Source organism: Acanthisitta chloris, unplaced genomic scaffold (assembly GCF_000695815.1).
Source record: "Acanthisitta chloris isolate BGI_N310 unplaced genomic scaffold, ASM69581v1 scaffold29254, whole genome shotgun sequence".
NCBI lineage: Eukaryota > Metazoa > Chordata > Aves > Passeriformes > Acanthisittidae > Acanthisitta > Acanthisitta chloris.
The window spans coordinates 30,035-56,250 of record NW_008669326.1 but is presented as its reverse complement, the minus strand read 5'-3'; the positions used below and the strand labels follow the sequence as shown (position 1 = coordinate 56,250).

The 26,216-nt window shown below is 42.6% G+C and overlaps 1 protein-coding gene across 1 annotated transcript in view; it reads right to left on the bottom strand.

Annotated features, from left to right (window-relative positions):
• LOC103800878 overlaps nucleotides 1-25,762 on the bottom strand; it is a gene marked incomplete at both ends in the record, with an annotated part of 37,096 nt that extends 11,334 nt beyond the window's left edge. Inside the window, 2 exons of the mRNA XM_009073269.1 lie at nucleotides 10,241-15,970; nucleotides 25,590-25,762. Coding sequence (XP_009071517.1) covers nucleotides 10,241-15,970; nucleotides 25,590-25,762 — 5,903 coding nt within the window. The remainder of the gene's footprint in view (nucleotides 1-10,240; nucleotides 15,971-25,589) is intronic.
• Nucleotides 25,763-26,216: the final 454 nt, after the last annotated feature.

Here is a 26,216-nt window from a genome sequence, read left to right as displayed (position 1 = left end):
GCTCCCCGAGGAAAGAGGCTGGAGCGAGCGAAGCTGCCGCGCCCCGAGCTCTGCCCGGCGGCTCCGCACCCACACCAGCCCCCAAAACCAGCTCCCACCTGGGGTTTCCTCTCTCTTTTTTTTTTTTCCCTCCCCCTTCCCTGTTTTACGCTGGAATTTCGGAGTTTCCATCGGCTGGAGGGAGGAGGGGGATGTGGAGAGATGAAGTTACGATGTGTGTGACGCTTAGAGTACACAAATAGCTGCTAAGGTTTTTAAAAGGTGCTTGGCAAGGTTGTTGTTGGTTTGTTGGTTTTCTTTTTTTTTGTAAGTTTCAAGCGGCAGGAATGGTGTTTGGCCCGACTTTGTAAGTTTTCAGGAGGCAAAGTTTTTAACAACTTTCACTGAAACTTCATGTGTTTATAGCTAAACAAGTAACTTGGGTTTAAATCTGAACCAAACCATTTTATTCCCAGTCGAATTCTTCGGTTAAGTTCCTGCTCCTGAAGTCTCACAGGTTTTCTCATAGATTTCTTTACCTGCTTTCATTTAGTTTAATCTTCTTTCTTGTGGGTTTCTTTACCTGCTTTTATTTTTCTTTCTCTGTCTCTCTCTTTCCTCTCTCTTTCTTCCTCTCCTTTTATCTCTCCCTTTCTTTTTCTCTCCCTTTCTTTCTCTCCTTTTCTTTCTTCCTGTCCTTTTCTCTCTCTTTCCTATTTCTTTCCTTCTCTCTCTCTTTCCCCTTCTCTCTCTTTCCCCTTCTCTCTTTCCTTTTCTTTCCTTTTTTCTGTCTCTCCTTTTTTCTCTCTTTCTTTTTTCTCTTTCTCTTTCCCCTTTCCTCTTTCATTCTCTCTCTCCCCTTTTCTGTCTTTCTCTCTCTCCTTTTTTCTCTCTCTTTCTTGCACTCTTTTCTCTCTTTATGTCTCTCTCTCTTTCTCTCTACCTTCTTCCTTGCAGTTTTCTTCACCTGCCTTCTCACAGGTTTCTTTACCTGCCTTCTTGTAAGTTCCTTTACCTGCTTTCTTTCTTTCTATATGTTTCTCTACCTTCTTTCTCATAGGATTCTTTACCTATAAGAAAATGGAGCAATTTTAATTAGTTGTGTGCCCTTATTAATCCCTTAGGTTTCCTGTGGGTCTATTACAACACAAAAGAATGGCTTTACAGGTAATTAAGTCTTTGCATGGAGGTACACCAAACTGCATAACAGGCTGCCAGCACCCAAGGAATTAATTTGGTCTCTGCCCAGGGAGATCATTATCATGTTTCTAACACACCATACAATAACTATAGGCTAAACATCTATGATATCTATCCCACAGCAAGAGTTGGTAGATTCATTGCTTACCAAATGCTCGATCAAGATATTCCAGATAAAATGCTGGAGCTACAGAGACTTAATTTAGCCAAGTTTGTTTCCCAGCTGATTCCATGTCTTCAACCCTTCAACTGTGGTTCCAGCCACACCTTGTGTGACAAAACTGACATTTTCTCTTCTTCCTATGTCAGTCCAGTCCTTAGCAGGACTGTGCTTCTCCTTTTAATTTTAGGGCACAGTAATGACACCCATTGGACCTCTCAAAGCATCAATTCAGAACTGAACTTCAAGGGGGGGAAGGTATTCATCAATTTTTAATGAGGGTTTTTTTTTAATTCTTGAACTGTTTCTCCTTCCAGCCCATGTCTGATTTTCTGCAAGAAAAAGGGAGGGAAGAGACTTTTTGTTCAGGTAAATTTTGTGTAACAGGAGAACTTTTCCCATCTAATCTGAAAGCAGATGACAGAGATTTCCCCTCACTGCTGCTTTCAACATTTCAGATACCTGCACAGGAAATAGAATAATACACCAAATGATCCCCAGACACCAAACAAGATGTTGTAATGGGTGAAAATGGTGACAAACATGTAGACTACTAACATCATCCGGGCTGCCAGGTCTGGCTTATCGAGGGGCAAACACTGTGTTATGGGCAGAGTTCACTTAGCTGCAGCACTGGGAGCCAGTAGCACCCACTCTGACAGCAAGGATTGAGAAGCTGAGAGTTTTAAGTCTCTAGGGAGAGCAGCTCTCTCTCGTCCTGCCTCCCAGGCAGCAGGAAATCAGGCATGGAAAAAGTTACTGTGATTTTTTGATGCAGGTACAAGGATTCTGTCACCCTCTCATTTTGGGGGGAATTAACCTCTTTTGTCATCTGGAAACCATTTCACAAATAGGTTCTGCAGGTACCACTGCCCTGAGGGGGAGGGAGACCCTGGAGAGAGGAAGATTCATTAAAATAAAGTTTTATTTTCTTTGTGAGCAGCACTTCAGTCTGGCACAAAGCAGTGGTGACAGACTAGCTCTATTCCTACTAACAAAACCAAAGTTAGCATTTTTGGAATGAAATGGTCATTTTTGCTCAAAGAACTTGCCTCTCCCTGCTTATTCATTAGCCTCTTGCTGTGCCAAAACCCTTTCACCTACTGTGAAGCAATCTCAACCCACCTTTGTCACAAAAGCATTTCCACTTGCCTCCCAGTGCCCTCTGCTACTTACACAGAGGAACCTGAGAGGCTGTGAGTCCAGGAACACGGAGCTGAGGTGTTCTGGAGCTACCTTATTAGAGGGCTTGGGGGAGGAGAGAGGACATCAACTGAAAAGCAAGAGGAAAACAAGAGATAAGCAGCCTCCCAGCAGGGCTGGGGAGACAATGACAGGGCAGGGGTGGCTGTCAGGGTGCAGCACAGGGACAGGTTGGCTGCACATCAAAGAGCCACCAAGGAAAGGCTTGCAAAAGATTTCACCAGAGGCCAGAGCCAGACTGGAGTGGTAAGTGTGCTGATGAGAGGGATTCAGAGCAGGAGACATCCCACAGGATGGCCACACTGGAGTCCTGGCCCTTCTCTAGTTCCCAGGAAACTGTTAGCCGCAAGGAAAATCCAGAAAGCATCAGGGTGGTGTATACTAGAGGACACATTTTTTTTAAATGTGGATCATACAATCACAGAATGGTTTGGGTTGGAAGGGACTTTGAAGATCATCTCATTTCACCTCCTGCCATGGGCAGGGACACCTCCCACCAGCCCAGGTTGCTCCAAGCCCCATGCAACCTGGCCTGGAACACTCCCAGGGATGGAGCAGCCACAGCTTCACAACCTGTGCCAGAGCCTCAGCACCTCACAGGGAAGAATTTCTGCCTGATACCTAATCTAAATCTTCTCTCCTTCAGCTTAAGGTCATCCTCCCTTGTCCTATCAGTGCATGTCCTTGTGAACAATATGTGTGTGATTTTAAATTGTCCTTTGTGAAAATTTAGTCTCAATTTTTAAGGTCATTTGCAACCAACTTATATAAATATATCTCAGTTTATTTAGAATTAAAGAGGAGTTTCTCTTTTGCATTTCCTAACCAGAGGTTCAATAGTCATTCACTCCACAAAACCACAGACCCAATTAACTGTGGAGCAGCCTGGCTGAGATAGCCAAGCCACGTCTGTAACTAACACCTAACTTTATATTTCCACTACTTTCCACATACAAATTGCCCACAACCATCATTTGTGGTGGCTGAAAATTAGGTTGTGCATTTGCCAGCAATTTTTACTGGCAAGGCTTTGGGATGGCTGTCTCTTTAAATTCCCAGACTTCTACCTAAACCTTCTGCTTTGAAAACAAACAAGGAAAGTTTATGTTAACCCATTATGGCTTGGTGGATCAAAGTGATGGGAAAGTACCATTTAGCAAATGTCCAAATAAGTAAGACCAACAAACCCTAGGCTAGACTCAAAGCCTCACAAATTCCAGTGATAACTTCCTGAGCAAACCAAATTTATTTGGAGTTTCTACCAGAAGAACAAGATTTGAAGAATGCTGGATGCAACATAAGTTTCATGTACCATCACAGCATTCAAGAAAAAAGATAAGATGTGGAACATCTTGGAGACTTTTAAATATTCAGCAAAACTAACTCTATGTTTTGACTTGTTTAATGACATTGCTAGGAAGGGGAAATGGAAGTTTTAAGTGTCCATTTATTTTCTTCCTTAGTTGTTAGAAACTGAGCAATGTATTTGTGCTTTTTGCTTTCATTCCAGGAAACAAATCCACTCTTCTCTGTCTGCTGCAGAGTTATTCTTAGCTGGCTTTGATATTTCTATCAGCTAGGAGAGCATAACAATGTTATCATGGTTACAAATTCCAAAGATTTTACATAAGCTCTTGAGTGCCTTAAAAAAAAATAAAAGGCTTTATTGATTGCACTGTTTGTGTTTCATTAGCCAAAAGAGCTAGGGAAAACAGGCTGAAAGAGAATTTTTAGAAAAGCATTTTGATGAGTTTCAGTTTCATGGAGCACATGCTCCATGTTTTTCAGAGCACTATGTACAAAGAGAAGCTGAGATTGACAGGTTTGAGGTTGGAAAACACCAGGCAGCTCAGGCCAATGAATCATTTAAATCCTCCTTGTCTACATACAGTCTCTCCTCCTAATTTGATTTTTTATCAGTTGAAACAACCTGACACCCCTTATTTAAGCAAAGCAGGACAAGTGGGATATGCTGCCTGCAGGATGGTCTGGGTACAAAAGCATCAGAGGACAACTTAACATTTTCCCTGGCTGTTCTGCTAGGGGCTCAGGGCCAAATTCTTTGCAGATATCACTCCAGTGGGGCAGAGATTTTGGCCCAGCATGTCCTAGCTTTCAGGGCAGACTGCAGCCATAGCCTTCTCTCACACAGCTGTCCTGAAAGGAATGTACCAAGAGGTAAAGAAAGTAAATGAATGAAATTAAATTGGAAACAACCTTGCAGAGTCCTTGGTCACTTTTGGACAGCTGGTTATTTTACTGAGGATGAATAGGGCAGATACCAAATGGGGAGAGTAGGGAAGGATTAAGCCTGGGTGAACAAAGAGGAGATGCCAAGCACATTTCATCAAGGAGAACAAGATTATCATGACATACAAGGGCTGGTCCTTTCCAACAGCACAGAATGGTGGCACTCAGCATTTCACAGGGACCTTAGAATCCAGAGCAATTACACCTTTGATTGGAGCAATTAACATTTCTACACTTATTATTGCAATTTGAGATGCAGAACTTACAGGCCAAAGAGACTCTCCTGTAAGAATTAACCTATAGAGGTGAGTGCAAATGAACAGGCCCAAACAGATCCATATAACTGTTTTTTTACTCTTCCAGATTACCCAAATTTTAAGGAATTGCACTATCTAAATAAGCCCCACCTGCTATTAACAATGTCTGTGTGGACTTCCATGCACATGGACAAATATTGATAAGACAAACTCCAAGGGCATCAACACAAAAGGCAGCAGGAGGGAAAACAGAAAAGGATGAGTCAAGAACTACAGAGTCTTGGCTCTTCAGACATGTCTCAGAGGAGTCTGTTGAGAAGTACCAGTGCAATGCAAGCAGGCCAGGACTCAAAGAAACTGGAAGGAAGCCACATTCAAGTCATGGAGAATATTCCTGTGTCTGTAATTGCTGTTCTCAGAGCTGCCCTCGGCAGGGTTCAAAGCTGGGGCTAATCCTACTTTGCATATTCTATTAGAAACAGGGACCATGGAACTAGCTCCCCAGTATGCAGTTTTGTAAGAAACCAGAAGATGTAGAGTTGGAACAGACAAAATATGGGGAACTGTAAGATAATTTTGAGAAAATAGGCAGCTTACTTGGAAGAAGCAAAGTTGAAAAATACATCTGGGGAAATCTAATTAGGAAAAAAAATAGTAATCTGAAAGTAATTTTTAATTTGATGAGAAAAGAAGACAAAAATTGATGCTAAATTCCTTGTCCAGACATTGGACAAAGTATTGCAGTGTCCATGTTGGATTTCTTCAGCAATTCACTGAATAAATGGAATGTCTTGAGAAACATAGAAGAATGTGTGAAAACAGCAGCTCATGTCAATGCCTACCTTATGAATATGTGGCTCAGGCTCTCAAGAGTGTTACAGAATGTTTTCAATACAGCAAGAAGTAGCAGCAATTTGGCAGGACCAGAAGTGATCAACTTCTGTACTTTTGTGTAGCAGAGGCATACATAAATAAATGAAAACAATAGCCAGCATGGTCTCACACACCTGGTTTGTCAGTGAAATGTGCTTTGAATTCAACAGGGCATACTACCAAATGAGCATTGTATAAATTATGGGTTTTATAAGTACTTAGATTCTGCCTAAACCAGCAGTCAGTTCAGCCAATGGAATCCATTAGAGTAGTTGGCAAAAATCCTTTTCACTTCCTAGAAAGCAGTGGGAGATGCCTGTTGGGTAAGAGCAAAGTTATCTTACTTTACTCTTCTGTGAATAGAAAAATACCAAAATTAAATATCTCAGACTTCACACAGAAGAAATTCCCCCAGAACTCCCTGTGCAGTTAATTCAGTTCAGGACTGCAGGCTGAGCTGCTTCCATCTCCAAAAGCACAACTGTACTACCAGCTGCACCTGCTGAGGATAACAGTGAGAGTAGGATGGGAGGAAAGCAAAGAGAAAGAATTCAAATGCAAAGGGAGAAGGGCAGAAGAGACAAATAACCCAATACATTTTGTGCATTTTATTTATGTGCAAATCACCTCCTATTTTCCCTTTCTTTTGTGGTCCTGAAATGCTGCACACCTGAATCAGTTTTGAAGTTAAGAAAGAAGGAAATAAAGAGCTGCATAATCACTGTTTTGACAAGTTTCCTTTTGGCTCCAGACTCTTGTTTTCAGATGCTAACGACACAAAGCCTTAGTGCTCAAAACCCACTTGACTGATCTGAAAAGCAGTTCTACATTCCATACCTCATCCAGCAAGGCTGTTAAAATATTTAATACTGTATTTGCTCTGCAGACAAAAGAGACCAAGTCAGTATTTACTAAGGAGTGAACATTCTTTTTGGACTTAGTGAAGTTGCCAATTTTTGATGGCAAGAACAAAGCATGAAGCAAATCCAAGAGTATATCTGGACCAACTTTAGAGATGTTGTCTGACCAATGCATAAGACATAAAGGATGTTTTTCAAGTAGCTTTGCTGACACCAACTGGTGCAAGATACTTCCCATATAAGAATATTGTTTAGATTTACAAGAGATCTGAGTCAATGCAGTAAAACTCTCCATTCTCTAACAACATGGGTGTCAACACTTGCAGTGTGCTTACAGCTCCTTGTGCTTTTCCCTCCCTGCACACCCAGCCCCAGCTGAGCATCCCTGCAAGGCTGCAACACCCAAAGGCCTGTTAACAAGCTGAGCATTTTGCCAAACCAACAAACCAGCAAAGGATGCCATGTGTTCTCTGTACCTTACAGATGCACATCTGGGAATGACTTCACAGTCTCCACTTCAAAAAGCTCCCTCAGTACTTTTTCCAAGGGACAATGTCAGTTTGCATTTAGCAACCAGCTGAATTACAGGAAGTGACCAAAAGTTCCATGCCACCTTCAAACACCCCTAAAACTTTGCCATCGTTTCCAGTTTTGTTCCATGCTCTGCTCAACATCTGTTATGGCCCATAATGCAAACAGGAGCATTTCAGGGGCATAAGGACTCCCTGTATATACAGGAACTTCCATTCTCCCTCCATAAAAGAAAGAAGATGTATGGATTACATTACAGATGTGTGGGTTACATTACAGATGTGTGGGGATCCATTGCAAAGGGAGAAAAACCCCTGAACAACTCAAGTCCTGATCTTCCTTCCCAAGTAAAACTCAGACAGCAAAATGAAGCAGCTGGATGCCCAATGGTAGAGTGAGAAGAATGACATTTTGATGCCTAAATGTGGCCATCAGGAACACAGGTTTTTAGTCACAGACTCAATAGACAGAATTAAAAACATCAAAACCATCAGAAAAAGTTTTTTTAACTCCTTTTCAGTGCTGACAGACAGGATTGCCAAAATCCAACCCTTCCATGATCTCATCTGTTCATCTCAAGACCACCCTCCTTCCAGTGCATAGCCACCATGGGAAGAAATTCCTCTATTTCCTCTACAGGAAGAAATCCTAACAAGGATTTAAGAGTCAGATTACACCACTTTGCCTCCTCACCCACAGTTCAGTGGGGTTTCAGCATAAGGGATCTTGTAAGAGATGGAGCTATACAGAAGCAGTGGAGGGGGAAGAAAACAATTTTGAAATCATTCAGAACTTTCTCCCTCTCAAAAAGAAGCTTCTGAATGGTTCTCAGGACCATTTCCTTCTAAATGTATCTACCTCTTCCTGCTGTTTATTCAGAAGGCTGGGAAGGAGTCTTCCTCCCTGGAATTCTTTCCATCAGGCCCAAATCCCCACAGTCAGCTGAAATGTGCACCTTATTTTGCATGGCTGTAGTAGTTTATCTCCTGTAAGGATTACAGGGCAATAAACCACTACAAACCACTCTGCAGAGCAAGCATTGTGACCAGCACACACAGGGTATGGAATACAGCATTCCTCAACAGCAGCATATATTCACTGACACACAAGCAGCTTTAATCTCAGAGGAAGAGTAAACTGGTCAACAGCAGACAGCCCAGCCAGCTCAACCAATGCTTTCTGCTGTTCTTTTGTATTATAAATACATATTGCTCTAAGAAACAAGCCTGATCAGAAGCAGAGGCTCCTCTGTACCTGTGAGAGTCCCTGGTGTTCAGCCTCCAACACCACCAAGCTCTGCAGCAGCATCCCCTGCCTGAGTGTGCACACTCAGGGGGTGTGACACCACTTGCAGACAACCCAAAAGCAGCAGCTGCCTGCTGATACAAACCCTCACGCTGGAAAAACAGGTGATAATGAATCCTTGAAGCATATGCAAGCATTAAGCAACTACTCCATGAATTGTCAGCAGCTGTTTCAAGAACCCTGCCCTGCTCGCCGCAGGTATTTATTTACAGAGCTATACCCGCCCTGATATGAAACACATGCACAGACAAATGCATGCACTGCCCCTAGTCCTTTATGGCTTCTGAGCCAGCCCATGCCAGCAATTTTTGGGGAATTTTAAAGCTACCCACTGTGAAGTTCCCATAGTATACAGGGAAACACAAAGGAAAGGAACTAGAGGGAAGTATCAGGAGCTAATTTCCTTGTTGCTTTATTGACAGATCCTTAAAGTCATATAGCTGCCCAGATTTCCAACACTTCTAATGTAAATTCTGCTCACGCAATTAGATCACATTCAGCCTCCCCCCCAGACTCACACACAGCAGGAGGAACTCCCCCACATTTTCACAACAACAGAAATGCTCCAGGTATTTTCAGTTTTAGCATCTTAACCTTTAAGGCATGTGGCACTGAAACATTTTCCCTCCTTATTCACTGGGTATTATCTAAGTTTTTGGGGATACTTAGAAAATTCCACCTAGGCAGACCATTCATTGATGTTGTCTGATAGAGTTTAGCTTTTCACTGTACAATCCTGTTCTGTCTCAGCAGTTACAGCTCTTGCTGTCTCCTCTGGTGTGGGAAGGAGAGGGACAGTGTGCAAGGAAGTTGCTGAGGTTACAGAGGAAGCATGACATGATTAGATAAAGGGAAAGCACCTGTTCTAAGATCATAATTATACTAAGTTAACTGCACATCAAACTAGGGATTCTGACAGCAAAGTAGAAACTCATAAAAACAACAATAACAACAACAAAAGAGTCTTAACTTAATTAAAGCAGTTACTGCTAGATTTGGAAAACAAATAGAAAAAAAAACCCTAAACAACTCTGAGGCTCCACAAGTCCCAGCTCAGAAGAATTCACATCTGAAACAACTCCATGTCACTAGAAACACTGAATAACACAGTGATCAAAGGCACTGTCAATGCAATTGTATTGTACGGGAGGATAAGAGGGAGGCCCAGACAAGTAACAGTGTGAGTAACTGGGTTACTCTTTAGGCTTGTTTTTAAACACTGCACTCCACCATGTGAATGCCGTGGGTCTCATTTAACTGGGTCACCAAAACTTAGGCAAAAGTCTGCTACCTTAAGGCTAGGAAGGGCTATCTGTCTGCCTAACTTTAGGCTATGAGGTGTGAACACTGGGAAGCATAAGCAAATCCACAGGTAAGGCAGGAATCTGGACCAGCAGATGGAACAGGTAAGAACTATCCTTCTCAGCTTTTAGGATCTCTTTGTCCTTACATATTATTTTTTTTCCACACAGTCCACATTTAAAAGCAACATATATTTAAGTTGCATTTAAGAACATTCCCTCCCAAACCACCCAGACAACGGGTGTCTGCCTTGAAAATTGTACCCCTATCCAGCCCCAGGGTCCTGACAGCCACTTCACATAGTAATTCAAAGTAAATACCTTTCAGTAAGTAATCCTGCCACAGCCACGTCCTGAAGTTCACTGAGGTCAAGGTTCTTAGGCTTGGTTAATGCAAGTGGTGATAGTTTTCCTTTGGCATCCCGAAGTGAGCTCTCAGGTTCTGAATGCATCTTGCTCGGCTGATTTTCAGCACCAGTGAGAACTGCACGTGCACAATTTGCACCCTGCTCCATCACAGGGAGGGCTGGAGAGGGATTTTTGCACAGCTCTGCCTCCTGCTCTTCTATGCTCGTGTTTATAGCTAAGTCACCTTCACCAGTGACTAACATCCTTGCAGTACCTGTTTCAGGGATGTCTCCATGTTTTTCATTACCTGTCTTTGCTGTGCTTAATATTGTGTCACTGTTCTCTTTTACACCCCCCTCAGTCATACTGCTAGATTCTAGTTTCAAGTCAGTTTGCAAGCAATCATCCTGGCTTACTTCATTTTTGAAGTAATCTATTAACCCATGCAGGGGCACTTTCTCTTCTTGCTCTGCGTCTTGTGAATTTGCCGACGTTTCCAAGCATTTCCTATTTACTGTATCATCCTGTATCATCTGCATGTCATCCTGAGACTTAATGTCATGCATGAAATTGCTGCAAATGTGTGCCTCCTGATTTTCCCCAGGTGACACATTAAAATTGTCTGGCAATTTCTCATGATTGTAAGATCCTCCTGGGACAAGTGTTGAAGCTGCCATGTCAGAGATGCTCTTGGCAAAGTCTGGATCACCGTACTCACTTTTCTCCTGTTCATTTGGCTTAGGATCCTGGCACCGTCCAGTAGGAAGAGTTACATCCTCTTCAGATGAAACTGGTTCTGCATTACACTCTGTAATTAAGTTGTTTCCCTCTGTGGCAGCAGCATCTTTTACATCTTTCTTCTGTGCATCGCCCGCAGAGATAACAGCTCCGGCGCGTTGTCGCTGACTGTCGGAATACGCAGGGAAGTTCTCAGCTGCTGCCCCATCAAATGAAGCTGGTCCTTGCTTCTTTATCCCTAAGCTTATTAGCGAGTCAGGATCAACGCGACCAGCACACACGCCTCCCTCTCTTTCCATCTCACTGCTCTCTGCCTGCTCAGAGGGTTTGTCTGGTTTTTGCAGATTTTCCGGAGCACATTCAGCAGGTGTAACGCCATCCAAGCTAGGGACCACTTCTAAACACCTACCGGGCTGCCTGCTTTCCTCAGTGTCCTGCAGACTTGCTGGTGGCAGCTCTGCCACAGTGTTTTCTTGTTGCAGAGATTTGCCTTTGGCAGCTTTGCAGGAAGCCTCAGTAGCTAAAGATAACTCTTGCCCCTCTGTCTCCGAGGTGCCCTCAGGAACTCCTTTGCTGGCCTTGTTTGGTTCTGAAAAGTTCTCAGCACCACACAGTTCTGCTGTATCCTTGGCCACTGGACTCTGCTTGAAGCCTGCATGGTTTTCAGACAAAAGTTGGGGTAATTCAGCACTCAGTGTGCTGTGCAGAGTTTTTTTAAATATCTGGCTGATGTGTTCCCTAAAGTCTGGGATGGTGGAGCCAATGTCCAGAGAGCTGCAACTCAGAGCCTCATGCTCCCTTCCAGAGTTCTCTGCAGACTGCTCGGAAATAGTGATGTCTGCCCTGGTTATGTTATTATTCTCTTTTGAAAGCTTTTCCATTTTTTCTGATTTCCCAGATTTCTCTAAGATCTTACCGTACTTGTCATCTACGCAGATATTTGTTGCAATTTCCTCATTACAGCCTTCTTGTGATGATGAAAGGCTCAGCATCTTCCCTTCTGGAGTAGGGAGAGCTAACAGAGACTCTGCTGAACTGTCACTTTGCTGTTCTTTGAAGTTTGGCTCACTTTTTGGGTTTTTGGATTTAATTGCAGAGATCTCTTTCTTCAGTTTCTCAGAATTGAACAGTGATAAGTTTCCAGCACTCTGCCCTACATTTAAAGTCTCTGTCAGGGTGAAACTTCTGTCTCCATCACCCTGAAAACTTTGGTCTGGACAATCTCGTTCACTCACACATATATCCCCTGCAGAACTGTTTTCTGAATATGCTGTTTTACCTGTGTTTATCCCAGATGAAGGACCTAAGTGCACTGACACCTGAGGCCCTGCAGGAACCTGCAAATTAGAGCTACCTTCTAAGGCATTTTGGCATGCTACAACTTCCAGCTCATTATTTAGTGATTCCCCCCCAGTACCCTTGTCCATACTGTTTCCAGGTTGCTGGCAAGGATGGCTGAGTGCAGAGGTCTGGGTAGAGAGGGCTGTAAATTCTGCTTGACAATAACCAGGCTGCTCTGTTGTGTTTTGAATGCAGATGGATTTATATGACTTATCAGTGGGAATTACTTCCTTGTGTGCCTGCAATGGTGAAGGAGATCCTTGTGCTCCTGGACTTTTGTCAGGCTTCATATTGCTTGTTTCTGTGACAGCAGCACTGTCTTCACAAAACATATCTGTGTTTTCATCTTTCTGGATGATTCCCCCATCAGCAGTCAGGATATTTTCTGAGTATTTTGCCATTAATGGCATTTTCCTTTGAGTTTCTGGACGAGGTATTTGAGGCTCATTTTTCTCAGAATTATCAGAAGTGTGTGCTATTTCCGTATCGCTTGGCAAAGCCTGTGATATGTTAGTGGCACTTGCTGAATCCTGTGTCCCTGGGAGAGTGTTTATAGCAGCAGCACAGCTTTCACCAGCATTACCCTCTGTCCTGCAAACGCTGCCTGGCTGCTCATTCTTGTCAGATTCCTTACAAAACGTATCACTCTGACATGCTGCTTCATGCTGACTAGCTGAGATCAAAGAATTATTACCCTGCTTGGGCTTGTTTGAGTTTTGCTTACTGCAGCAGTTTTCTTCTGCCTTGAGATCAGTTTTGTTTTGCTCATTGCAATCTTGCAAATTAAGCATGGTCACACTAGAAACGTTTTGCCTGTGCTCTCTGCTGCACACATCCTCTGACCCCAGGGCACTGCGGTGAGCCTGGGCCTGCTCTTTTGCCATGGCAGAGCCACAGCAGAGAGGTGCTGGAGCTCGCACAGAAGATTCTTTATTAAGGTTGTTTGAAATGTTCGGAGGTATTTGTGGTATGTTGCTGTGATTATTGAGGTCCAATGGCTGTTCAGGTTTCAGTGCCCTTTCTTTGTGTTCCTGATCATCTGCTCTTGTGACAGCTGTCAGACTGCTTTGGTGCTTATGTTGTTCAAGTCCTGTGTTTGAACTCCAGCCACTGTCACCAGCAACAGGCACCAACTTCTCCGTTTGCTCTGCTTGGGGAACAGCAGTTGGAACATCCTGCAGTTCTCTGATGCTGCACTCCAGGGCCACCAAAGAGCTGCACGTGTCACTCTCAGAGGGGCAGTTGTTTGCAGTGATGTGGCTGTCACCCCCTCCCTCCACATGAACTTGCTGAGGAGTATGTCCTGAAGTACCAGCTGCAGCCTGGGGAGTTTCTGAACAAGCCACCTGTGTATTTCTGTGACTTTCTGCAGCCACTTGCTCCAGCTGAGCTTCCATTGGCACATTTGATTTGCATTCACTTTTCAGTGCCAAATCTTTGTCCTCCACAGAACTTTTTACCACAGTTTGGTTCTTCTCTTGTTGAACACACTTGCTTTCTTTTCCATCCACAGCACTGTTTTGTGCAGCTGCAGGTTCCTGCTCTGGATCGCTGTGAGGCACTTGAGCGATGTGACTGTTCTGTTCTTTGGCTTCTGAAACCTGTGAGGCCTCTGTGGTTTGTACAGCCATGGGACCCATAGTCTCTGCCAACTCATTTAAGCCCTGGAGATCACGTTTTAATTTGGGCATTTTTGCACTTTCTCCTGACTTGCTAGAGCTCTCAGGCTTTTCTTGACTCTCAGCTTTGCATTCAGATTCCAACACAGTTTCTCTAGCCTTTTCCCAGGACTCATCCTGCTTACTCTGCTTAATATTATTGTTCCCAGGGCGGAGGAGCAGTGAACTGTGTGCACCAGCTAAACAAACCTTTTCAGTCTCCTTACAGCCTGTCTGGCCTGAAGTTTTGCCTTCTGCCTCAGTGTCAAAGCCATCAAAACTCCGTGGGCATTCCTCCCTTGCAAACTGTGCTGAAGCCACGAGTTTGTTCTTCAGGTCATCTGTGGCAGCAGTTTTCTCTTTACACATTTGCTGTTCAGGTTTACAAACAAGAGGCTGTGAATTGTCTTCAGGTGATATAAAGTTACTGTCTAAATTGAGAGGCTTTCCCCCACCTTCTAGGTCACCTGTTGAAGTGTTTTCACACAGACTGAATTCTTCAGGATTGTGTTTCAAGTGAGTGTTTTCCGTGTCCTGGTGGTGGCTATGAACAGAGCTCAATAGTTGTCTTTCTGCCCCACTCGAGCCCTCAGGTAATTCACTGGTTTCTGGCACTTGTGTCTCCTCTGTGCGGATTCCATTTGTTTCTCCTGTTACACCCACCTCCATTTCTTTTTGATACAGCTCTGTGGATCTGCTCAAAGAGGTACTTAATGCATATTCTTCCAGTAATAATCTTTTATCTCCCAGAGAATTTTCCTTGGTGGGACTGATAATGCTTTCTGTTTCAGAGAGTGCAGTGCTTTCTCTAGACACATCATCAGCTTTTATAATTTCATTGCTACTGGCTTCATCTTTTGGGCTTTCAGATATGACAGCTGATTTTTCTTCTTCCTCTCGCTTAAATGATAAAGGCACACTGAAATGCTCGGCACTAACAAGCTCATACGCCTTTTGAAGCTCTCTTTGAAAAATGGGTTTGTTTTTTTCAGAGGCTGTTTTCACTGCTTCACTCCTCACCGGATCCTGAGAATCATTTCCAGGCACATATTCCCTCGAAGGCTCTTCAGGCTTTGGTGCCAGGAAGAGATTTGGAGGGTTAGAAGGCAACTCTGACATTAAAGTACAGGCTTCTGATTGCTTCCTTTTGCTTCCAGATAGAGCTGGATTTGCCTCATTCCCCTTAACTGTTGTTTCAGCCCCCATCTGTAGATTACAGACTTCACTGATCTCAGTGAAGTCCTGAGTATTCACAATTGCTCCAAATTTCTCACTGTCTGAGCCTCCTGTTGCTGGATAATTTAGGATTAAGGTTTCCTTTTTCATTAGCAGACCCTCTCCACCATCTGTGTTCTGTCTACCTTGCTGCATTACTGCCTGCAGCTGACCTACTTCCAAAACTCCTCGCTCCTGCTCGGCCTCCTGAGCAGTAAAATAATCTCCTGCTGCTTCACCCCGGGGAAACATGCTGACATGTGGTTCCCTCATGCCACCCAGCTGTTCACTCTGACAGAGAGATCCCAATTCACTCCAGCTCATTTGTGTGACTCCTTGCATCTCTCTGATTGCTGCAGGAGGGCTGTGCTCCAGGCTTGGGATTCTGGGCTTGTTTTTCACAGATGTGGCTGCAATATTGTCACATTTTGGGCTTCTGTCCACAAATTCAGCATGTGCTATTTCCTGTTTGTCATTCACTGCACCTGGTGATGGCACTGCTTTGTTGCAGTCTGAGGTGGGTAAGTTGTCATTGCTGCTTGTAAGATCTGTGATATGTTCTTGGGCACTGTGTGCCAAGGGCACTGAGATAGGCAGGCTGCTCTCTCTTGCTTCAGCAGAGTGCTGTAAGAAATAAGAGTCTGTCTGTCCTCCTTGCTCTTCCAAGGTAGTGCTCTGTCCTGTCACCGTGCTTGAATTTGGGCTGGATAGCTCTTCAGCACTGTAGCTACTGATGCCTTCATTACTGACGCTGCCAACAATGGAAACGTTTATTTGTTTCATGTCAATAAAGAAGAAAAGAATATGAAGTAAATGAAGCAAAGGATAAAACCAGTTTGTGCCAGTGATATTTCAAAGCCATGCAGTGCATGCACTGAGAAGCTGATAATCTGCTTTCAGGAGTTAAACCACCCGACACAGTGATTTAAATGCTCATTACTCTGGAAACCATGTCCCTAGTCTCACCTGAGAGCCACTGTGCTCACAGCATGTGTTTCAACCATTCCAAAGCCTTACGTAAGTGTGGGGAGAGGGGACACACATCTCACAGTCTACAGCAACAACATGGGAAAAAGTGCTAAAAATACTGGGAAAACCCCAGTACCTCAAAGAAAGGCTTTTTGTTTCTGCTTCTATGCGACTACTCTGCTCAAAGCTAAAGGCTGTGCAATCCACAGGAACTGCTGTTATCTGGCTGTGCTGTAGTGTGTAGCAGCAGATTAAGAAGGGCCCATCTGTTGGATGTTTTCTCCAACTAATCAGTGCAGTTGATTCTCACCCAAAGGTCAAAGGTCTCACCCTGCCAAGTGCAGGATGCTGCTCTACCATGATACACACCCTATGAGGTCATTTTATCACAGGGTTTGATTTCAGTATGTGTAAGCTGTAACCCTTTATATGATCTCTCTCCCCACCCACTACAGATAAGGTAGAAAAAATGGAAACGGAGATGACTAGCTGTGAGAAATTATTTCTCATGTTCACTGTGTGGACCTCAGTTTCCACAGTGAGGTTTGTAGGGGATGAAATAGGTTAACCTTGTTCTCTCCCTCACCTTTGATGCCTGGGCATAGTTTCATCACTTTAAGGATTATGGAGTGAAATATCAGTTCAAAACTGAATGTAGAAATGTACCTAGGAGCAAGGGGCAACGTTTACTTAACGTGAAATAATAAATCCCATCCAAAGCAATATACACTGGTAGCACATTGTGAAATGCTAGGAGGTCAGTGTGGTGACAATGAGCTCTCATTGCACAGCTATACAAGGAGAGGTGGCTCACAGTGAGCCCTTCACTGCAGCTTTGCCACAGCTTAGCAGTAACAGGTTACATTTCCAAGTCCCCTATAGATTGGAGCTGTAAAAGATGCTTAAAACACCTTTGTAAGGCCAAGCATAGATGGGATTTTAAGTAATACCCAGAAATCTGAGAAGTCTCCCTCCCCTCTCTGCCCAAGTTTTACACACAAAATGCTTGACAAAGTGAGTCAGTGACAAGCTCTTGGGTCCCTGCAGTTTAGGACTGTGTTTATACAAACACAACCTTTTGGGCTGTGCTACCATGCACAAAATGCACTTCCAGGTGGGGCCAAACCTCTCCATATACTGAGGACTGCCCAGCTAACTATTTCTTTAGGAGAAGACTACACCCAAAGCTGAACATGAGTCAGTCTTATGTCCTAGAAAACTTCTTCAGACTCATTGCAGTGGAAAATAAACTAGTCTTTAAAGAGCCATTGAAATTTGCCTATATCAAGGCCAAGCCTCAAATCTAAGGTAAAATATCAATAACATATACAGCTTCAACAAGTTTCAGTGATGTTTGGCATCAGCTTGAACATTTAATTTATAACACCAATATATTTTATTTACTTATGTCCTAGAAAACTTCTTCAGACTCATTGCAGTGGAAAATAAACTAGTCTTTAAAGAGCCATTGAAATTTGCCTATATCAAGGCCAAGCCTCAAATCTAAGGTAAAATATCAATAACATATACAGCTTCAACAAGTTTCAGTGATGTTTGGCATCAGCTTGAACATTTAATTTATAACACCAATATATTTTATTTAAACTTTCAGGAATTTGCCCAGATTTTTTTTTTAGCACACTGAAAACACCTATCCATATAAAACTTCCTAACACTGGGAATAACAGAGATGCCAATGGAATATTTGGTATCTGCTGGATTACTGAGAATATGGAGCAGGACATGACGAACAAACAACAGAGAGATGCCAAGAGGCTTTCCCTAAAGAAGGAACACACTTGATTATTGACATTAATTTTGCACTCAGGGAGGCTTAATTAGAAGAGGAGGGACAGAAAGCACAACACTGAATTGGGGAGGGGTGGAAAAGTGGGAGTCAATTGCCATTCCAGATTTTTGCTCGTGTTGCAGGTTTGTCTTCTTACTGATTAAATTGCTCATTAGCAGTTTTGTGCCCAGGGTTCTTCACCCTGGAAGTATGCTCCTGTCAGATGGTGGTCAGGAGAACACAAACAGGTGGAGGTTCAGCCCTTTAACCTCTGTGAAACTGAGTAGTGGGAAAAGTAGAAAGCATAATCTCCAGTTAATAATTCTCCTTATCATTTATCTTTAATCTCTGATTCTTATCCTTAATCCCTTCCGTCAGCAGAGTTGGAAAACACACAGTAATAAATCTGGGAGGCAAATGTTGGTAATGTTCACCATACAGACCATTCATCATCATATATTTGCATTTCACAGACTTCATCTGGCTGAAATTTCTCTAAGACCTTTACAGATGTGATTGCTTTGTTACATTAGACTCCTACTTGCACCTATCAAACATGAAACAGTTTCATACAATCATAGAATCATAGAATCAGCCGGGTAGGAAAAGACCTCCAAGATCATCAAGTCCAACCCTACAGTCATTACTAGACCATGGCACTAAGTGCCACATCCAGTCTCGTCTTGAAAACCTCCAGGGATGGTGAAACATGTCTGAAGTGGTTAAATTTTCTTAAATACAATTGCTAAACACATGAACTATATACTGACATGTTAGTAACAACTTTGTCAAGAGCCAGAGTAGTGAACCTGTGACGTAGCAGGTTCAAGAGCAGATGACAATCCTAGGAGCTAAGCTATTCAGCATTATGGATCAACTAGAACAATTTTTCTGGTATTCAGTGATGCTGAAAACTTGTGCATTTTACTCAGGAGTAGATGAAGGAATTGGGACAAGTTTGTAATTAATGTATGCTGAACAGAATTAAAATGACAGTGCTGGCACAGGCTGTGACAGCAAGTTAAACTATCACTTTTAGAGTGAAGCAGTACACATTCATCATCTCTGCTACTGCAGCTTGCTTCAATGTTTTATTCAGGACATAACACAGCGTTGAAAGGTTTGATTTTTCAATCATAATAGGATATACCCAGACTGACCTGTTTGGATATTTCTGTTTATGTTTGTCCTTCTGATGTAATAACAAGGAAAACTATATAGGGAACATATCCTGCATCTTCCTTTTCATTTTTTGCAATCCTGCTTTTCTGTCTGCAAGACATGCTGGGGTTAGACAAACATCTGTTGGGAATGCCTTAAGCACCGTTGATCCTGCTTTAGGGCAGAAGGATGGACTAGATGACCTCTTAAGGTCACACCTAGTCCCATTATCTTCCACTCTTTTTAAAGGGAATAGCACTACAGGGAAATTACACCACATGCTGCAGATAATTCCCCTGAGTAAAACCCAATCTACATTAATCAATAATTACCTGCAGGGAACATGTAGTTTCAGACAAATCGTTTAATACAATCAACATAAAACTATGACCTGAAAATTTAAACACAGGAAAATAAAACATGTTTTTCTTTTGTGGGTACTAGATCTCTTTTGTTTGTAATCTGATCTAGCTCAATACTATTAAGGGGAAAAAATGATTCATATTTAAAACAAAACATGCAAATGACGAAGCTCTTCATAGTTCATGTGCAGTTTAGGGCAGAAAGAATCAATCATAGAATCATAGAATTTAGGGGTTGGAATGGACCTTACAGATCATCTAGTCCCAACCCCCTGCCCTGGGCAGGGACACCTCCTCACTAGATCAGGTTGCTCAAGGCTCATCCAGCCTGGCCTTGAACACTGCTGGCAGCCACAGCCTCCCTGGGCAGCCTGGGCCAGTGTCTCGCCACCCTTAAGAGTAAAAAACTTTTTTCTCACGTCCAACCTAGACTTTCCCTCCTTCAGTTTGAACCCATTCCCCCTTGTCCTATCACTGCAGTTCCTAACAGAGTCCCTCTCTGGCTCTTTGTAGACCCTTCAGATATTGGAAAGTTGCTATGAGGTCTCCACACAGTCTTCTCTTCTCCAGGCTGAACAGCCCCAAGTCCCTCAGCCTGTCCTCATAGGGAAGATGCTCCAGTCGTCTCATCAACTTTGTAGGCTCCTCTGGACTTGCTCCAATAGTTCCATGTCCTTCTTACACTGAGAACACCAGAACTGTGTGCAGAGTCATTTTGCTATGAGTAAGTGCTGCATGTGATTGATTGTTTTGTTACAAAAAAAGAAGAAAATGCATTCATGCGAAGACCTAGGTGCATCTGTAACCTGAAATGTGTCCCACTGCACTCAAGAACTATCAAAGGGAACCTTTCCCCATCTTAGAAGCTAAGCAAACTGCCAAGGATTTGCAATTCCAAGGCTCTAACATAGTGACCATATGAATGCTATACTTGCAGTTACAACATCAAATAATAATGAGCTAAATCCTTACATGCCTAAAATGTTTGTTTTGCATAAATAATTGCTGAGAAATTTCTTGTTTGGAAGCACGCTGCAAATTTACTGATTAATTTTTAATACCTATAGTTAACCTCTTCCACCATCAGAAGATGTTGTGGCAAGTCTGAATTATCCTGGAACAATTTAAGAGTCCTGCCCAGTTACTAAGATGTTTATTAGGAGAGCACTGCCTGGTCTGTGTTTAGGGTGTGAAGCTGTAAAGGATGTTAAGAAATCGATGACTTATGGTGCATATCCCATAAAAACTTCCAGATGAAGAGCCAGACCCAATCCAGCTGCCATTAACACTTGGTCACAGCTTGCACTACTCTGTTTTGTCATCCATGGCAAAGGCAAGGGGCCAAAAGATAAAACCAGCTGCAGTTAGACTAATGTTCTCTGGCATTTAGCATTTACTATCTGAGGGGGAGTGTGTGTGGAGGGATGGGGGTTAGGAGATGCCCAAATCTGTTCAATGTACTTGATAAACAACAAGAAATGAAGATACAACAACAGAAAATTGTCGATAATTTCAAATTTCCATTTCTTATTCCTTGGCTTTCCTTCTTAACCATGCAGTAGTTGTTGAAAGAACAGGCAGCCTTCCCAACCCACTCATGCTTGTGAGGGAAAAACAGCAAGTGCCGAAGCCTCTGAATCCCAGAGGTCACATACGGTTGCCATCCACACTGATGTAACTCAGAGCCTGAGTGATTATATTCCCGGGAGCATGAGCCTGAAATCCGAGGATGAATTCAGAAAGCACTGAAGGGAACAAATGCACAGCCAGCTCTGCAACCACAGCACACGTATAGCTGCCTCTCAAGTGTTTCTGTTCCCTTTCCTCTGACACGTGACAGATCACTGTCTGCAGCTTGAGTTTACACATTTGGACAGAGTGTACTGGAGGATTTGAGTTAACTTAAGGAATTCAGCATTTTAATCTGTCCCTAAGAGGTATTGAAAGTGAATTAGGAACATGGAATTAAATTCCACCTTCCCTCTGAAAAACAAAGAAGGTCAGAGATTTGGAGGCCAAGCAAATCACCATTGGAACTTTCAGGGTAAACAAACACATGAGAAATCCATCATCACTAAAGGGCTGTGAACAGCAGCCAGCCTCCCCCACCCTCCCTCTGCATCTAAGCTTTCAGGAAAAAGTGAGGCAGGAATAATGATCTATATGATCCTCCCGGGACCTGTGTCTTCCCCTTCTCCCCCACCCCCAATCACTTTTCACCTCCTTGTTCCAGACACAGAATAAAACACAGGCCATGCACCATTTCAAGCATGACCAAACTAAATTATTCTAACATTTAAAAAGTAAGCTGTACTTCTGCTGCAGCAAGCAAGCATGGCCAGAGCTTCAGTTCCAGTTCCAGGACTGGCTCCTGGTCTCCATCTGAGATATCCAGACAGGCAGCAGGAAACAGCACTGAAGGGGTGATCCCACAGGATGCGTGGCAGCTTCAGCTTGTCCTTTGCAGTGGCTCTGTGGGTCCCACAGGATCTGTGTGCAGCACTCCAGGTGGGACAGAGGCCAAGTTCATCCACAAAGAGTGACTATTCCCCTGAACTGCTTCTGGGGGTGTATCTTTCAAATTGCTGTGTCTGCTTCTTCCTAAAGCTGCTGGAAGTGCCTCTGGGGTAGAGTTGTCTAGCTAAGGATTCCCCAGGCATGTTCCTCTGTGTGTTGTGCACCATGGTTACACCTCACACAGATACCAAAGCAAAGCCTGATTCTATCTATTCAAATCCTAGTCCTTCAGCACTTTTTATTTCACATGGAAGGTTGACTGATTAATTGCTGTTGGTCTTACTTCTCAGCATACAGAACTAGCGAGACACAGGTGAAAACAATTGGACTGAAACAGCTTATTCCAAAGTTAGGGTCCCAGATATCTTGAATTCCAAAAGACAAGAATTTAAAAGTGACTGAAACAATCTCTGAGAATCTGTGGAAGAGAGAAGAAAGTGACCCAGAAGACTGGAAATAAAGCGAACATGGTAATTTTCCACCCAGAGATTCTCCATCTGAAGAGAGCAGGTCACACGCTCTTGAGACTAAGACTTCAGGGTGGAAAAGATGTGTGCAAAGCAGGGGTGAGTTAAAAATAAACAGGAATCTGGGACTTCAAAGATCTTCCGTTTATTGTCTTTGTTTCTATTTTGGCAGGATATCACTTAGAAGCCACCCAGACCAGGCATGTGCCAGCAGTTCAGGAGTAAGGCTAAGGAACAAGCAACTGCCAGAGCTCCTGCCCATCTAATAAGTTTCCTGAAACAAGAATCTTCTGAACCCCTTTGAGCTGACTCATCCATGTAACACTCATCTCACACGAGTCATAATTTTGCCTGCTGCAGTGTAAAGATGTTTTAGCCAGCTGGAATGGAAGTCCAAGTGTTTTAGGCACTCACATTTTTGCAAAGGAACTCCTAAACAACTGTAGTTATGCAATTTTCGAGCAACACTTATTTTTAACATGCAGATTAGTTACAGAACAGTATAAAATTACTATGCTCATGTTAAAAAAAAAAAAAAAAGAAAGAAAGACTGCACTCGCTGCAGCCAAACCACAAATATTCCAAGCCCAAGATAAGAGTCTCCACTGTGTCAGGTGGATGCTGGTACAAGTGCTGTCAGTCAGTGTATGGGTGGTGCAGTTCTAGGTACACAGTCTCATACCTGTCATTGGGCAGTTTCACAAACAACTGCAGTTTGCAGGAATGTTAGTCATGAGAGGCCTATGAAAATCTGCAGTTAGCAATACTCAGCATTTCCTCTCTTTTTCCCCCTTCCCATAACCTGCACACTGATAAGAACAGCAGAAAACCACTATTTTGCTGTCTCAAATCAGAATCCTTCATGTTCTAAATACATGAAATGTATGCTTTTTTCAGTAGGACAGCATGGTTACCATTACACACACATCCAACATAGTGATTGTGCACATTACTATCAAGAGAAATTACAAACTAGATGATACATGTACTATTTGTTAAGTGAAATAACAAATACACACCTGAAAATCTCACCCTGTCCAATTTTTACATCATAACTCCAAGACTGATTTTTTCTAACTAGTGAGAATGACATCTATGGCTTTCCTCATTCAACAGGAAAATGGAGAGACTCTCAAAGACATGAGAAACTCATCCAAGAAAAAGCCCTTTCATGTATAGACCTGGTACTAGACAGTAAAGTAATGCTGGATTACAAAAGAAATAGCTATGCATCTCTAGGAGAGAAGTGCAACCTTCTCACCATTTAAACTTCATGCCTAAATACCTTTACCACTGTAAATTGACTTTGCAGTCTTGACCTGGTTCAGACTATTATTTTCAGTAGATAATTAAGATGTGTTAGTGGCAGTTAGAAGAAATAGAGTTAATAGTAAATACTTTTCTGTGTGTGTACATAAGTACAAACACCTACTGAAGTGTAAGAGCTCCACAGCACAGCCAAACTGTCCCTTCCAGAAAATAAGCTGCTGTTTCCAGGTAAGTCTTTTTAGATTATGTCAAGTCCTTGAGCTTCCCTGAAATGTCCCTAATGTCAATGATGATCTTCCCTAATATTTGAACTTGGACTTAAACTGCCACAAACTACAGCATGATATCAATAATTTTAGAATAGAATAGAATAGAATAGAATAGAATAGAATAGAATAGAATAGAATAGAATATTGGGAGAGATAGGTGATCCACCTTCAAGGCTGACCAAAAGTTAAAGCAAATTATTAAGGGCATTGTCCAAATGCCTTCTAAACACTGTCAGGCTTGGGGCATTGACTACCTCTCTAGGAAGCATCTTCCAATGTTTGACCATCCTCTCCATAAAGAAATGCTTAATCATTATAATTTCTTATAAACAATGGGAGAAGTTGAGTTTGTTGCCTGGGATAGCTTTAACAGCATGGGAAATATTGTACTTGACTGTTTGTTCTTGTTTTTCATTTCTCAAGTTTATATCCTTCAAAGAAATGTCAGTCAGAAACGTCAGGGTTAGTGGAAACAAAAAGGTCCAATCTACAGATACTCTGCTTTGGAGAGTGCAGCAAATCTTTCTGCAGTGAATTCTCCAATCTTAAAGAAAATTTGTGAGAACACTTCAAAATGTGCCAACAACCTAAAACCAGCAAGTTACTGCCACTCCTTTTAAATTGAATTTATCTTTCCATCCAATGATCCCTGTGAGTCCCTTCCAACTCAGGGTACCTATCATAGAACCATAGAATCAACCGGGTTGGAAAAGACCTCCAAGATCATCGAGTCCAACCCTACCATGGTTACTAGTCCATGGCACTAAGTGCCACACCAGTCTCAGCTTGAAAACCTCCAGGGATGGTGAATCCACCACCTCCCCAGGATTCTATGATTCTGTTCTACTCAGGTAACATTGATGAACTGGAAAGTACTCAGCCCCCTGTTAAAATCCTGTTGGTATTAGATAATGTCTTCATTGCAGCAGCTGAGAACACTAGTAGCATGGGAAAATACAGGTATTCAAGTAAAAAGTATTAATGCTTCAGGCAAAATGTTCTCTTTGGGATATTAAAGAAGATCCAGACTATGTCACCTTCTGCCATCATGAATAGACTGAAGAATACCTGAGCTCTGCAAGGAGTCCTATTTTTCAGGTGAATTTTAAGACACTTAGAAGAGTGCAGTGCTAATGAATATTAGCTGGGTTGGGTCTTTTTAGGAGGATTATGATACAGAGCTGAGCATTTTGCAGTTGTTTACAATTACATCTTATTTCTCAGTCAAATACAACCACAAAAAACTCTTCAGTGTTTCTCTGTCTCAGATGAGAGTTTATTAGTATAAGCAAAATGCATGGAAAGTTTAGGTCAAGGGTTACTACAACAGCTGGAGCCTTGTTTATAGTTATGCAGTGAGGCAAGAAAGTCAGTTTGGTAAACATTAAGTGGTCTTGTTGTGTCAGATTAGTTTGAAGACTGCATCATCATCATAATCATCATCATCCATCAGGGTGATAGATTTTGAAAATCAGTTACACAACAACAGAAACATAATGCACAGGTCCCAGCTATCAACAGCATCGGGGCTTCAATGCTATTCCCAGGAAGAAACTTCATTTCTTACCTTGTAGGCCCTGGAATTGATGGGGATGTGCTCTCAGCCAGTGGCACAGCAGCAGGAAGAGGATCTGAGATGTCCTGACCCCCAGGTCTTTCTGTGCTGTTTTCCTGAGGGCTGCTTTTTATTTTGTACCCATTACCAGGAGGTTGGCCTAATTCTGAATCTCGTGGAGCATTCTAGAAAGAAAAAAAAAAAAAAAAAGAACAATTTAAATAGCTGCTTCCATTTTGGAGGACATGAGCTTAAGGAGTTTTGTTCTACCCACTGACAGACAACTTCTTCAGTAGATTTCACTAGTTTGATGGAACTTGCAGGTTCCAAAGCTAAGCCATTTTTTCCTTCATAACGACAGAAAACCAGAAGGAAGTAATTGAGCTAAAAATAAATACTAGGAAAAGAAGTGGGAGAGAAGAATGCAACAATTGTTCTAAAGCAGCCAGGGCCTTTGCTGACCCAAGGAGGGTATCATCTTCTCTTTTTTTTTCCAAGCCTGGCAAATGCTTCCTTGCTAAGCAAGACTAAAATGAGAAAGGATGGAAACAGACTATAAACTTGAACACTCATAATATTAGCAGTATATTTGGAGTCAAGCTAGAGATAAAGCCAATGTCAATCAAGACCCAGCTCTTG